This window comes from Budorcas taxicolor, chromosome 25, assembly GCF_023091745.1.
Source record: "Budorcas taxicolor isolate Tak-1 chromosome 25, Takin1.1, whole genome shotgun sequence".
In the NCBI taxonomy this organism is placed as follows: domain Eukaryota; kingdom Metazoa; phylum Chordata; class Mammalia; order Artiodactyla; family Bovidae; genus Budorcas; species Budorcas taxicolor.
This window is the reverse complement of record NC_068934.1, coordinates 9,089,422-9,105,361: the sequence shown is the minus strand read 5'-3', so window position 1 is coordinate 9,105,361 and position 15,940 is coordinate 9,089,422. Positions and strand designations below refer to the sequence as shown.

Sequence of the window (15,940 nt, the reverse complement as noted above, 5' to 3'; positions counted from 1 at the left end):
TTTCCCTTCTCCAGGGGATCTTCCCAACCCAGAAATCAACCCAGGTCTCTCGTATTGCAGGCGGATTCTTTACCAGCTGAGCCACAAGGGAAGCCCAGTAAGACATGATAGGCAGCTTATTACCATTTTTGAGATATCTGCCACAGTTGTAACATCCATGATTTCTGTTGGTGACAATGTCACAGATACTGCATTTTGGTGCATTAATGTATTTTGTTGCCTATATGCAAATAGAACAATTTATTTCTATTTTTTATTTTATTCAAAATAAAATAATTTATTTTAGTTAGAGGCTAGTGAAAATTAAAACATAATAGGTTTTTCATCTAATTACATGGACTCCCCTGAATTCTATCCAAAGACCTCAAGTTAAAATACTCTGGCCTGATAGAACTTCCAGGAGATTTCCCTGGAACAGAGGATATGTGATTCTTTAATTTCTAGATCTGAAAAAAAGACATGACACTTCAGATTAAGAGAGTTCATGAAATTCTAGCAGAATAATACAAAAAATGAAATAAAGAAACATGACTGAAACTTATGGTAAAGTATCAGTCATAAAGAGAAAATGCTAAAACTACCAGAGTAGAAAGATGAACTACAAAGGAAGGGGGTTCAAATAACCCTGGGTATCTGATTAGCAAATTATATACAAGCAAACAATGCAAATTTTTTTTTTTTAATACTGAGGGGAAATTTACTGTGAATCTGCAACTCCATTCATAACCAGATTATCAGTAGTTTTAAGGGAGAGTAAAAATAAAGCCTTTTTTGGACATTAAAGATTTAGAATCATTAGCACTTATGACTTAAAATAAACTGTATCAAGAAAAGGAAGTGTTGGAATGCAAGTATAATGTACACAAAGTGGGAAAACATTGAGTAATACAGTAGTATAAAACATAAGTAAAAGAGTACCCTTACTCTTCAAAGCACTTGTAGGTTTTTAAGTACCAGAGTTTCAAAAAACGTTGTTTAAAGAGAAGCGGTAGAATTTTCACCAAGAGAAGCAAAATGCTGGTTCATGCATAGGTTTTTAAATAACTTGTGAAAATTTAGAAAAAGAAGCACCTTATTAAGGAAGGACGGGGCTTCCCAGGTAGCTCAAGCTGGTAAAGAATCTGCCTGCAATGCAGGAGACCCCTGGTTCAAATCCTGGGCCAGGAAGATCCTCTGGAGAAGGGATAGGCTACTCACTCCAGTATTCTTGGGCTTCCCTGGTGGCTCAGTCGGTAAAGAATCCACCTGCAAAGCGGGAGACCTGGGTTTGATCCCTGGATTGGGAAGATCCCTGGGAGGAGGGTATGAAAACCCACTTCAGTATTCTTGCCTGGGGAATCCCCATGGACAGAGGACTCTGGAAGGCTGCAGTCTATGGGGTCACAAAGTGTCGGACACGATTGAGTGACTAAGTACACACATTAAGGAAGGATGTAGCTAAATCCCAGAACGAACAATTGTTTGAGTCTCATTATGGTCAACAATAATGGGAAGGACTAGAGATCTCTTCAAGAAAATTAGAGATACCAAGGGAACATTTCATGCAAAGATGGGCTCAGTAAAGGACAGAAATGGTATGGACCTAACAGAAGCAGAAGTTATTAAGAAGAGGTGACAAGAATACACAGAAGAACTATACAAAAGGATCTTAATGATCTGATAATCATGATGGTGTGATCAATCACCTAGAGCCAGGCATCCTGGAGTGTGAAGTCAAGTGGGCCTTAGAAAGCATCACTATGGACAAAGTTAGTAGAGGTAATGGAATTCCAGCTGAGTTGTTTCAAGATAGATGTTGAAATAGATGATGCTGTGAAAGTGCTGCATTCAATAGGCCAGCAAATTTGGAAAACTCAGCAGTGGCTACAGGACTGGAAAAGGTCAGTTTTCATTCCAATCCCAAAGAAGAGCAATACCAAAGAATGTTCAAACTACGGCACAATTGCTCTCATTTCACATATTAGCAAAGTAATGCTCAAAATCCTACCAGCTAGGCTTCAACAGTAAGTGAACTGTGAACTTCCAGATGTATAAGCTAGATTTAGAAAAGGCACAGGAACCAGAGATCAAATTGCCAACATCCGTTGGATCCTAGGAAAAGCAAGAGAATTAAAAAAAAAACAACCTACTCTGCTTCATTGTTTATACTAAGGCCTTTGACTGTGTGGATCATAACAAACTTTGGAGAATTCTGAAAGAGATGGGAATACCAGACCACCTGACCTACCTCCTGAGAAACCTGTAAGCAGGTCAAGAAGCAACAGTTAGAACTGGACATGGAACAACTGACTGGTTCCAAATTATTGGAAAGGAGTACTTCAAGGCTGTATCTTGTCACCCTGCTTGTTTAACTTCTATGCAGACATTATGCAAAATGCCAGGCAGAATGAAGCACAAGCTGGAATCAAGACTGCCGGGAGAAATATCAATAACCTCAGATATGCAGATGACACCACCCTTATGGCAGAAACCAAACAGGTACTAAACAGCCTCTTGATCAAAGTGAAAGAGGAGAGTGAAAAAGCTGGCTTAAAACTCAACATTCAAAAAACTAAGATCACGGCATCTGGTCCTATCACTTCGTGGCAAATAGATAGGGAAACAAGGGAAACAATGACAGACTTTCTTTTCTTGGGCTCCAAAATGACTGCAGATGGTGACTGCAGTCAAGAAATTAAAAGACACTTGCTCCTTGGAAGAAAAGCTATGACAAACCTAGATAGCGTATGAAAAAGCAAAGACATTATTTTGCTTACAAAGGTCGGCATAGTCAAAGCTATGGTTTTTCCAGTAGTCATGTACTGTAATCCATACAAAGGATTACAAATGTAAACTACTCCTTTTTGTATTTTTTTCTAATCCTAAAGCAGAGATCATTCTCCCTTAGATTTATTAGAATACTCTTTGCATTCCTTTGGATCTGAGAGTTTGACTGAAATTTCCCATTGACCATCCAACTCACTGTGAAAGTGTGAAAGTATGAAAGTGTTAGCTGCGCAGTCATGTCCAACTGTTTGTGACCCATGAACTGTGGCCCACCAGGCTCCTCTGTTCATGGAGTTCTCCAGGCAAGAATACTGGAGTGGATTGCCATTCCCTCCTCCAGGAGATCTTCCCTACCCAGGGACTGAAACTGGGTCTCCTGCAATGCAGGCAGATTCTTTACTATCTGGGCCACCAGGGAAGCCCTCATTAGCACTGTCATTTTTGGCATCTATGCCAAAAATAACTGTGTTCTTCTCTTCTCAAGTATCTTTTAAGGTTCAAGTCTCCATTTAACAATTCATTAAGAGAAATTGTATGCTTTTAATTGTAATTTTAAAAATTTCCTTATTTCTTGGTTGGTATTTGCTGTGCCACATTGTAAACATAATGCTTATCATTATGCATGCAAACTACAGGTGCTATTACATTCAGAAGCAACTGATAATTAGTGACTGTATTCCTTGTTTGGTGATTAAAATGCTATTCTTTAAGTATTGTACATCCTAACTCGACAGTTTGTTGCTCATAATTGCCATTTCACTTTATTTTAAATATGTGTTAGGAATTTTGGGGTTGACGCATAACATATTTTATTTTTTCCCATTTGATAATAGGTTTCCCGTTCAGCCTTTGCTTGAGGACCATCAGATTTTCAGGGATGGATTATTGAAATTAAGTAGGATAAGTCTGTGTGATCAGTCCTTTAATTTCCGCGGACAAGTTTATGCTGTCTTTCTTATACTCTTAAATTTTTAGAAATTTATTTGTTTGTTTATTTTTGGTTGCACTGTGTCTTCATTATTTTGTGCAGCCTTTCTCTGGTGGCAGTGTGCAGAGGCTACTCTTGGTTGCTGAGTGTGGGCTTCTCATTGCAGGGGCTTCTCTTGCTGTGGAGCACGGGCTTTAGGTGTGTGGGCTTCAGCAGTGGCGGCACACAGGCTCAGTAGTTGTGGTGCACAGGCTTAACTGTTCTGCAACATGTGGAATCTTCCTGAACCAGGGATCAAACACAGGGACCCTTGCATTGGCACGTGGATTCTTATCCACTGCACCACCAAGGAAATCCATAAGCCGCTCATATTTTGAACTAGAGATTTAAACAAAACAAGACAAAACTGTGATTATCCTGTTCCTATCCTATCATTGCGTACTGGCTATGTTAAAGAGGGAGATAACTTGAACGTGAGAGTGTATTTGTTCCTATAGAAGATCCTGGATGTTGAACAAGATGGGGTAAATGCATGGGAATTTAGGTTGTATCCCTTGAGAAGGAGAGGTTATTGTTATCTGAGGAAAAGGATGTTCCCAGATATTTGGGCAGCCAGAGGCATAGAACTACAGCAGACGCTTCTGGTTGCCCCCAGTATCTGTGCTTTTCATTTTGCTCAGTAATGAAACCCCAAATGTTAGCTGGGCATTTGTCCAACCAATAAAAAATGTTATATTTCCCAATCTCTCTTGTAACTAAGTGTGGTCATGAGACAAACTGCGCAATGTTTATAAGGAGAAGTGGTTTGCATAGATCTACCGTGAAGTTTACTTAAGAGGAAGTTATGTCCTCTGTTCCTCTTTGGCTGGTCTTCCTCTCTAGCATGCGGATGTCATGGCTCAAGGTGAAGTGGCCAACTTCCAAGTTAGGATGGAAATTATAGGTAACAGTTTGCAGAGCAATCTGTCAGAAGGAGTTTGGGATCGCTGATGGATATAGAGCCACCATATTAGACTAAGACTGTCTGTATTGGTCTGAGAGAGAGACCAGCGTTTATCTTTTCTACCACTGTTATTCTGGACTTTCAATCTGAGTACTTTTAATATCTCAGTTTATACTGCTGCTGCTGCTGTTAAGTCGCTTCAGTTGTATCCAACTCTGTGCGACCCCATAGACGGCCTCCTACCAGGCTCCTTTGTCCTTGGGATTCTCCAGGCAAGAACACCGGAGTGGGTTGCCATTTCCTTCTCCAGTGCATGAAAGTGAAAAGTGAAAGTGAAGTCGCTCAGTCGTGTCCGACTCGCAGCGACCCCATGGACTGCAGCCTACCAGGCTCCTCCATCCATGGGATTTCCCAGGCAAGAGTACTAGAGTGGGGTGCCATTGCCTTCTCCGCAGTTTATACTATCAATATATTATTAGCATACCTATCTTATCTTGTTTGGCTTTCTTGTAACTTAGTTTTCAGGTAACTAGTTTTTTTTTTTTTAACATATGGGAATATATATTTCTTGGGTTGTGCATAAAAGTAATGGTATTAAACAGTCTAATGGCAATCTTTGATACGTCGCTTCAGTCAGTCAGTCAGTTTAGTCGCTCAGTCGTGTCCGACTCTTTGCGATCCCATAAATCGCAGCACGCCAGGCCTCCCTGTCCATCACCAACTCCCTGAGTTCATTCAGACTCATGTCCATCGAGTCCGTGATGCCATCCAGCCATCTCATCCTCTGTCGTCCCCTTCTCCTCCTGCCCCCAATCCCTCTCAGCATCAAAGTCTTTTCCAATAAGTCAACTCTTCGCATCAGGTGGCCAAAGTACTGGAGCTTCAGCTTTAGCATCATTCCTTCTAAAGAAATCCCAGGGCAGATCTCCTTCAGAATGCACTGGTTGGATCTCCTTGCAGTCCAAGGGACTCTCAAGAGTCTTCTCCAACACCACAGTCCAAAAGCATCAATTCTTTGGCGCTCAGCCTTCTTCACAGTCCAACTCTCACATCCATACATGACTACAGGAAAAACCATAGCCTTGACTAGATGGACCTTAGTCGGCAAAGTAATGTCTCTGCTTTTGAATATGCTGTCTAGGTTGGTCATAACTTTTCTTCCAAGGAGTAAGCGTCTTTTAATTTCATGGCTGCAGTCACCATCTGCAGTGATTTTGGAGCCCCCCAAAATAAAGTCTGACACTGTTTCCACTGTTTCCCCATCTATTTCCTATGAAGCGATGGGACCAGATGCCATGATCTTCGTTTTCTGAATGTTGAGCTTTAAGCCAACTTTTTCACTCTCCTTTTTCACTTTCATCTAGAGGCTTTTGAGTTCCTCTTCACTTTCTGCCATAAGGGTGGTGTCATCTGCATATCTGAGGTTATTGATATTTCTCCCGGCAATCTTGATTCCAGCTTGTGTTTCTTCCAGTCCAGCGTTTCTCATGATGTACTGTGCATATAAGTTAAATAAGCAAATGAATGATATTTCCTTCATTTATTGTTTTGAAAGGGCCCATTGGGGAAGTTCAGTTCAGTTCAGTTGTTCAGCTGTGTCTGACTCTTTGTGACCCCATGGACTGCAGCACGCCAGGCTTCCCTGTCCATCACCACACCAACTCCAATTTCTCCACTGGGAAAGAGGAAAAAGAAAAACAAAATCTAACACTCTTCCAACTGACTGAGTTGTAGAAGTGGAAGCTGCTTAACACTCAAGATGGTATTCAACTGTCATTTTATGAGTTTTCCTTCAAGTGAGACAACTACAATGTTTCCCAATTTCTCTCCAAGTGACAAATGCTCCTTAATTTCATCCCTTCCATTTACATGTCACTCATATTTAATATGGGCTTTCCTGGTGGCTCAGAGGTTAAAGCGTCTGCTTGCAATGCAGGAGACCTGGGTTCGATCCCTGGGTCAGGAAGATCCCCTGAAGAAGGAAATGGCAACCCACTCCAGTGTTCTTGCCTGGAAAATCCCATGGATGGAGGAGCCTGGTGGGCTACAGTCCATGGGGTCGCAAAGAGTTGTACATAACTGAGCGACTTCACTTTACGTCACTTCACATTTAATGTATGTAGATTTCTTTTTAATGGCCTCTTTAGAGCTAGTATAAATCATCTTGTTTTTAAAAGGTGCGCTCTTAGAAGCCCAGACTATCAATACTGGGTATTCCTAGTCTTTTTTGTTGTGTATATGGCATCAATAGATCAGTATTAGGTATTCTTAGACTATAGATCAATACTAGGTATTCTTAGACTTTTTTGTTGTTTATATGGCATCACACATAGCAAACTGGTAATCATTCAGAGGTAGCAACTTCACAACAAAATGTATAGGGGTCCTCCGTGGTATCGCTAGTGTCATTTGTTAAGATCAGTTTTGCTTCCTCTATTATAATTATTTGTCTTTCCTCATCATTTAAACAGAACTTTCTTTCATCTTCTTTTGTGTAGAATATTTTTATTTTCTTATCATTAAAACCTTTGACTTCATCATTCACTGTAACTGTAGAAGTCATAGTGCCTGGGGCTGCAATGCCAGCTCTGGCCCAGCTCTACGGCACTGGGAGGAGATGCTCGAGAAGTAGGTGGAAACCCTTCTTGTTCACAGCCGAATCTACCGAGCTCAGAATAGTGTCTGAAAATAATGTGTGTGTGTGTGCGCACGCGTGCTCAGCCATGTCTCACTCTTTGTGACCCTATGGAGTGCAGCTTGCTAGCTCCTTTGTCTATGGAATTTTCTAGACAAGTATACTGGAGCAGGTTACCATTTCCTACTTCAGGGGATCTTCTTGACCCAAGGATCAAACCCGCATTTCCTGCAGGCAGATTCTCTGCCACGGAGCCATCTGGGAAGCCTGCCTGAAAATAGTATGTGCTCGGTAAATATTACAGAATGAATAAATGAAGACTAGATTAGAATGGGATTCGTCTAAGGGCTGTATATAAAAATAGCAGTATTTAACAGTCTAATGACAAGCTCCTGCTTTAAGACACTTTAGAATTTGAAATTCCAGGGAACCTGGAAAGTTATGTGTGAGGAAACTGACTCTTACAGAGTTTATAAGTCTCACGGGCCACACAGGTTCCTTGTCAAGCCAACTGTTGGCAGCCCTCTAGCCAGGCACCAGTTCTAAGACCACGGCTGCCTCTACTAGGTGTACGATTTGAAGCAGAGTCTCCCTAAAATCGAGTTCCCTTCCCCAGTTTATGATTAATCTCGCTATCTAAAACTTAATTTCCTTTCTCACCCTCCCACGACCTCAATCCCGTGCTAAGTGAACACGAATCAACTAGTCAGATGACTAAAACTGCTGTTGCTGATGCCATTGCTAATATACTAAAATAGCTATTATAGATAACATCATTAATGTACAAACTCAGCCTGTTTCTCCACAAGATGAGCTCACAGGTGGCCCCAAGTCATGGGCCACCTGACTTGAGAATCCAAGATATCCAAAACTACGATAAAAAAAAAAGTCACAAGAGGATTCATCCTAGTCTCTGTTTTCCCTTTTTAAGAACCCCTAACTCACAGACCAAGTGGGAGTGGATCTGAGGCTTGTCAAGAAGTCAGTCTCTCTCACCCCCTTGCTTGGTGGTGGTGGCTGTCCAGTCGTGTCTGACTCTTTGTGACCCCAAGGACTACAGCACGCTAGGCTTCCCTGTCCTTCACAATCTCTCTGTACCCTGCAGTAAACCCTTCCTTTGCTGCAAACACCTGCTGTCAGAGCCTGGCTTTCTGCGCCTGGGGCAAGTGAGTCCTTGCTGGGTTACATACTTGGCGGATGCGTGCCTGTGATGGTGCTGTAGATAGGCAGGATGGCTCAGTGGCCCAGGGTTTGGAGACAAAGACCAACTAGCGTCCTTTCCCTTACAAGAAGGGAAAGTGCACAGCTAGCAAATTTGTGGAGCCTACTCAGGCACCGCAGAGCTTAGAAAGCCGAGGCGCTGCTGGGTCCCAACCAGCAGGTAGCCTCAGCTATTTATTACCTGGCGCTCCAGGGCAGGGCAGCGGGCCCTTCTGAGGAGGATGTTTGTCTGGGCTCGCCCCTGACAACCGTCTTCCTCCACCAGCTCCCAACAAAGACATTTCATCCATTTCTTCCACTGCCCTCAATTCTACTTGGCTGGGCTTTGAGAGGACCGAGGCTGGAGTACACAGTGACCCAGCGCGCCCACTGGGGCGCATCTGTCAGGGCGCGCGCGTCGCGAGCCATGAAGAGGCCGGCGGCCGGCGCGTCGCCGAGCGGCGCTCTCTCTCTCCCCGTCGGCGGCGCGCGCCGCTCGGGGACGCGCTTGGCCGGGGGGCGCCGGCGGGGGCGCGCACGCTCCGCCTCTCCCCGCCTCCCCGGCTGCGCGCCCCGCCCCCTCGAGCTGCCATACGCCGAGCGCCCAACATCCGAGGACTTTGGCCCGGAGTAACCCCGCTCTCGTTACCTTTCCCCTCTTTTCCGCGCCTCCCTCCGGGCCGGCCCCGCTGGTCCGCCGCGGCTGGGCGCGCGCCGCCCTCCCCGCTTCCTCCCTTGCGAGCTCCGGCTCAGCCCCTCCCGGTCCCCGCGCGCGGCTCCTCGTCATGGCGGCGCTCAGCAAGTCCATCCCTCACAACTGCTACGAGATCGGCCACACTTGGCAGCCGTCCTGCTGGCTCTCCTTCCTGCACATCACCAGGGGCGCCCTGGAGGAGTCCCTGAGGATCTATGCCCCCCTGTACTTGGTGAGCCCCGTCAGCCCTCCCCCAGGCCGAGGGCGACGTGCGCGGTGGGCTCCTGGGAGGCGGGCTCGGGCACTCGCTGTCTTGTCAGCCTCTCCTTGGGAGCGATGAGGGGTGTTTCTTTAGGGGCAGGAATGGGTGGGCTTGGGGAGGGGATAGATCGCGAGGGGCTGATACACTAAATCCAGCTGGGACGGAAGAAGGGGGAAGGGAGTAGAGGTTGAGCTGTCATCTGAACGTCTGCTGTTGGGGGAGAGGATGTCTTCTCAACTTCAGGATTAAGTTTGGGGGCCACTTCAAACTGAATGCACACACCTGCGTTGCTTTTCCTCTCTCCTGCCTTGTGATGGAGAGGTCTTCGTAGGTCAGCTAGGGGATGAGAAATGGCCTGCAATCATTCCTCACCTCATTCCCTCTGTTTTGGAGTTCCCCTCCCCCCACCCCCCCAGGGTTTTGTTTTTTTTTTTTTTTTTAGGGCATATTTGACCTCAGATCTTGTGTCAATTTGGGAATGACAGGATTGTGGCTTGAAGGTTTTGCAGAGTGTTTTTGCAAGTTCACAAAGTGGTCTCCAGGTTGAGAATTTACTTGGTGTTGTAAAGGGTGGTTCCAGTCTGTGAGTCAGTGAAAGTGTCTAGGAGATCTGACTGTATGTCACTTGTAGGTCCTTTATTCCACAGCTTTACAGGTAGGGCAATCTAAATTTGGAGCTTTAGAGACTATTTGAAAATATGTGTATGTATCACTGAGAGTTGTTAGTTTGTTCTTGAATGTTCTAACCAGCATCTCTGTCTCATCCTTTGTATTAAAGATTTCTTTAATCTTTAATTAACCAAGGTCATTTTGGTATTTAAGTTTATTGTCTTATTTTCTTGCTCAATAGAGTCTATGTCCTAAGAAGGCAGAGGTATATTTTTTGTATGTTTCCTAAAAGTTCTAGTCAGTATTCAGTGGATGGTCAGTTCTTCTCATTGAGTAATAATTTAGATTTATACCCTAATATTCCTGAAGATGTGTCATGGCCATAGCTGTGGAACATCTTCAGAAGTCTGATTATTTATTACAGAGATAACCAAGGAGAAGATGGTAACTTTCTCTGAGCTTGCAGAAGCCAGTTTCATTTGTATCATATTCGCTGGTGCTTTTAAAACTTAACGTGTGTTAGGAGTCTGCTGGGGGAACATGTTAAAATGGGGGTTCTGATTCAGTAGATCTTGGGGGGGCCTGAAATTCTACATTTCTGCAAACTCCCAGGTGATTTTAATGCTTCTGGACCAAGAGTCAACCTTTGAACAGTAAGGATCTGGAGCAGAGGCTGATAATAAACTTATCATTAGAGCGATAAATGTCTTCCTTGATTTTCTTTGGCAAAGATCCATGTTTATCTGCTTTTCCACTTGAATGGTTGCTAGTCTATAGCTCATTTATTTAAAAAAAAAAAAGGATATCTACAAACATGATTGAGCTTTTGCTATATTCAGAGATTTTTCATTCCCTTATAGGATTATGAAGTTATATGGGGAGAGAGTCTATGGTATGTACTTTCTCTCTCTGAAAATCCATAGCACTTTTATTGTGCCTCATTCATTCATTCATTCATTCAACAATGATTTGTTGAATGCCTGATATTTTTCATATTTACAGCCTAGATAATTTATTGGTTATGTTCCATGATGAGTAGTTCAGGGGAGCAACAGAAACGTAGGTTCTTCTATGCCAGGAGGTGGGGTAAGGGCAAAAGGGTCAAGAGAAGTTTGTGTTTTACTATTCTCTCTCCAGCTGGGTTAAATACTTCTTGAAAACAAATTCTTGATCTTATTTGATCTTGTATCTGTGTTTGGAATATAGCTGGGTAACTCAAAGTTTGGGTCGCTATTCATGAGTGGTTGTGAAGTAAAATTAGTGGGAACTGACCAGTAGTTTAAGTGAAATAGAAAAGAATAGGAAAAAAAAAAAAAAAATGAGAGGGCACCACAGGTGGTGTGGATAAGTGTTATTTCATTACAGTTTTGTTTGTTGTATTTGTATGGGTGGCTGGGGCTCTTAGAATATATAGCAGCATTTTATTCTTTGGCCGTGTTGGGCAGTTGTTTAAATGTGTAATCCAGGTGCCACAAGGTGGTGGTGGGGGGGTGGGGTGGGAAGAAATGGGCTTTTAAAGGCTATCAGCCACTTCTGATTTTGAATCTCATCTCACTCACTCACTGTTTGACTTCGTGCAAGTTACTCTGATTCCCTCTGTGAGAACTGAGTGAAGTAATACACTGAAGACTATCACATTTTCTAGTTCATAATAGGTCTTGAATAATTAGGCATTTTTTTTGTTCCCCATTCCCTTGGTGGCACTTAAGTTAGATGCAGGTAGCAAGGGCTCCGTGGAAGAAGTAACATTTGACTTGGGCCTTGAAGAGAAGGATTGCAGAACATTGATTCATGTAGTAGATATTTATAGAATACTTAATGGAGCAGAGGGAGAAAAGTGTGAATTGAGGCAGAAATCCAAATGGTTTTGTAAAAGAAGTAGTTAGGTGTATTGATTGAGTGAAGCAGAAGTTTTGCATATAGGCTGTATGAGTAATGACAACTCTTATTTACTGAACACTTATGTAGCTAGCTTCCCTGATATCTCATTTGGTAAAGAATCTGCCTGCAATGCAGGAGACCCCGGTTCGATTGCTGGGTCAGGAAGATCCGCAGGAGAAGGGATCAGCCACCCACTCCAGTCAGTATTCTTGGGCTTCCCTTGTGGCTCAGCTGGTAAAGAATCCGCCTGCAATGTGGGAGACCTGGGTTCCATCCCTGGGTTGGGAAGATCCCCTGGAGAAGGGAAAGGCTACCCACTCCAGTATTCTGGCCTGGACAATTCCATGGACTGTACAGTCCTTGGGGTCGCAAAGAGTTGGACATGACTGAGCAACTTTCACTTTCACTTTCATGTACTTAGACCTTTACATATCTTGTTTAATGCTTACACAACTCTGTCTTATCCCTGTTTCATAGGTAGGAAAACTGAAAGTTAGAGATTTTAAGCAGTTTCCAAGATGAAGAGTTAGTAAGGGGAAGAGACAGGCTTTTGTTTTTAGTTTTTTGAAGGTCAGGCTGAGGATGTCATAAGGTTTTTTTTTTTTTTGAACAAAGGGGTTACAAGTACAGAATGGTGTCTTCAGATGAATCTGGTTGAAATGGGTAGACTGGATTGGAAAGACTGTTTAGGAGTTGATGCAGTGGATTCATTTAAGTGATAGAAAATCCATTCTCAGGGAATCCCACTTTGTAACTTGTTAGCAGTGTGACCTCAGGAAAATTATCTCCCCTCTTTGAGCCTTAGTCTCTTTCTTTTTTGGGGCTGTAAAGATTTAAATGGGATAATAGTATGTAGGAATAGCAGCCATCACATAGGAGGGCCCTAATCAAGGGTTGGTGTTATTAAAATAGTGCATTTGTTATGATCTTTGTCTCCACCTCTGATTAGAATGGTGGTTTATATACAGAACTGGCATGGTACTTCAGTAGGTGCTTCAGTAAGTGTCTGAATGAGTGCAAGTATGAATGAATGAACTCATGAATAATTCAGGAGTGAAGAAATAGTATTTCGCAGGCTTAAGGTAGTGGCAGAGAGAATGGAAGGGCAGTTTCAGAGGCGTTTCACAGGAGAGGCATTTCATAGGAGGAATGAACAGGACTTAGAGATTGAGACGGTTGGGGCAGTGTGAAGGCTTGTTTATGCTTCCAGGATTTCAAGTCTGACTGATGCTGTCGCCATCATCACTGATAGAAGAGAAGTTTACGGGAAGCTGGGTTGGGGGACAACTTTAATCAGAAGCGTTTTTTTAGAGCTTGTAGAAATCTGCTTTTCATTTGAAATATTGCCATGGGTGTTGTACTAAGCCAGTCCCTTTGGCTCCTTCCAGGTTTCCTCGCAGTCTGTACATCTGCTCTCCTGTTCCTTTCTCATCATGGCATCAGGCATCATGTCTTAGTATCACCTTCACTTTCTAACGCTTAAACCATTAGATTTGTAGTGATCTGTGCCTTTTCACATTGAATCTTCATGTTTTCATGATTTGTAAAAAAGCATCAATCCTCATTATCAATCCACTTCATAGAGTTTTTTTTTCTTTTCTCAAGAACCTACAGCATGGCACCCCACTCCAGTGCTCTTGCCTGGAAAATCCCATGGATGGAGCAGCCTGGTAGGCTGCAGTCCATGGGGTCGCGAAGATTCGGACACACTGGGCAACTTCACTTTCACTTTTCACTTTCATGCATTGGAGAAGGAAATGGCAACCCACTCCAGTGTTCTTGCCTGGGGAATCCCGGGGACAGGGGAGCCTGGTGGGCTGCCACCTATGGGGTCGCACAGAGTTGGACATGACTGAAGCGACTTAGCACCATCAGCAGCACAAATGTTATAATATATGCTAACAATTTATGTATATACCAAAAATATACCTCAGAAAGCTTTATTTCTTGAATCTTAGTTATTGTCACACATTCACAATAAGTGGTAGCCATTGCTACACACATGAAACAGTTGTTAAACCACTAAAATTAATGAAAGCATAGTGTCCTTGGTACTTTGTGGCAAAGTTAGAATACACAGTTACTCATGTAGGAGGATGGACTCTGCTGTTCCAATTCTTAGGTGCCTTTTCTAAAAGGAAAACTTGTTAATTTACCTCAGGTGGTTCTAAGAGCTTTCTTATGTTTTTCCTGATGTCTTTCCACAGGACTTCCAGATTAGGGTACTGGCATTTTATCATTAACTGACTTCAGAGAAGAACCTTTCTCAGTTTTGGGAAAGAGTGATTTAAAAATCTGCCTCTTTATTGACCTTCAGATGTTTACACCCTGCTTCAGAGTATGAAAATGGTTACTTAATATTTACTTCTGTTGAATCTTAGAGAGTTGTTAGATTATAAAGGGTCAGTTCATTACCTTTAGACTGAATAAATACTTAAGCAAGAGTTGGACTTCTAGGAATAAAAAAAGAAAAAAAAACAGCTTATGGACAGCTTTTAGTTAATTGTGAAAGACTTAAAAGGCAATGCCAAAGAATGCTCAAACTAACCCACAATTGCACTTATCTCACACACTAGCAAAGTAATGCTCAAAATTCTCCAAGCCAGGCTTCAATAGTTCATGAACCGTGAACTTCCATATGTTCAGGATGGGTTTAGAAGAGGCAGAGGAACCAGAGATCAAATTGCCAACATCCATTGGATCATAGAAAAAGCAAGAGAATTCCAGAAAAACATTTATTTCTGCTTTATTGGTTATGCCAAAGCCTTTGACTATGTGGATCACAACAAACTGTGGAAAGTTCTTCAAGATATGGGAACACCAGACCACCTGACCTGCCTCTCTAGAAATCTGTATGCAGGTCAGGAAGCAACAGTTAGAACTGGACATGGAACAGTAGACTGGTTCCAAATTGGGAAAAGGAGTACGTCAAGGCTGTGCATTGTCTCCCTGCTTATTTAACTTCTATGCAGAGTACATCATGAGAAACGCTGGACTGGAAGAAACACAAGCTGGAATCAAGATTGCCGGGAGAAATATCAATAACCTCAGATATGCAGATGACACCACCCTTATGGCAGAAAGTGAAGAGGAGCTAAAAAGCCTCTTGATGAAAGTGAATGAGGAGAGCGAAAAAGTTGGCTTAAAGCTCAACATTCAGAAAACGAAGATCATGGCATCCAGTCCCATCACTTCATGGGAAATAGATGGGGAACAGTGGAAACTGTCAGACTTTATTTTTGGGGGCTCCAAAATCACTGCAGATGGTGCCTGCAGCCATGAAATTAAAAGACGCTTACTCCTTGGAAGAAAAGTTACCACCAACCTAGACAGCATATTCAAAAGCAGAGACATTACTTTGCTGACTAAGGTCCGTCTAGTCAAGGCTATGGTTTTTCCTGTGGTCATGCATGGATGTGAGAGGTGGACTGTGAAGAAGGCTGAGCGCCGAAGAATTGATGCTTTTGAACTGTGGTGTTGGAGAAGACTCTTGAGAGTCCCTTGGACTGCAAGGAGATCAGCCCTGGGATTTCTTTGGAAGGACTGATGCTGAAGCTGAAACTCCAGTAATTTGGCCACCTCATTGAAGAGTTGACTCATTGGAAAAGCCTCTGATGCTGGGAGGGATTGTGGGCAGGAGGAGAAGGGGACGACAGAGGATGAGATGACTGGATGGCATCACGGACTCAATTGACGTGAGTCTGAGTGAACTCCGGGAGTTGGTGATGAACAGGGAGGCCTGGCGTGCTGCGATTCATGGGGTCGCAAAGAGTCGGGCACGACTGAGATACTGAACTGAACTGAACTGAACTGAGATCTTGGAAGAAGGAAAGCAGAGTAAATAGGCACATGGCTGGTTGGTTCCACTTTCCTTGACTTAGTGTTGTGAACATAGTATTTCATTTTCATTTCTTTCATCTTTCATTTTTAGCTCTTGTATACTGGGAATGTAATTTCTAGTCCTGGAGTCGTCATGCTACCTTAGTTAGTTATAGAACTGGCATATGTATATACCAAATATA

General features: G+C 43.1%; 1 protein-coding gene and 1 pseudogene across 1 annotated transcript in view; one reads left to right on the top strand and one right to left on the bottom strand.

Moving 5' to 3' along the window:
* Positions 1-6,410: 6,410 nt before the first annotated feature.
* LOC128069088 (cofilin-2-like) lies at positions 6,411-7,200 on the bottom strand (annotated as a pseudogene).
* Positions 7,201-9,257: 2,057 nt separating this feature from the next.
* Positions 9,258-15,940, top strand: part of TMEM135 (transmembrane protein 135) — a 245,876-nt gene continuing 239,193 nt past the window's right edge. The window contains exon 1 of the mRNA XM_052662242.1: positions 9,258-9,398. Coding sequence (XP_052518202.1) covers positions 9,258-9,398 — 141 coding nt within the window. The remainder of the gene's footprint in view (positions 9,399-15,940) is intronic.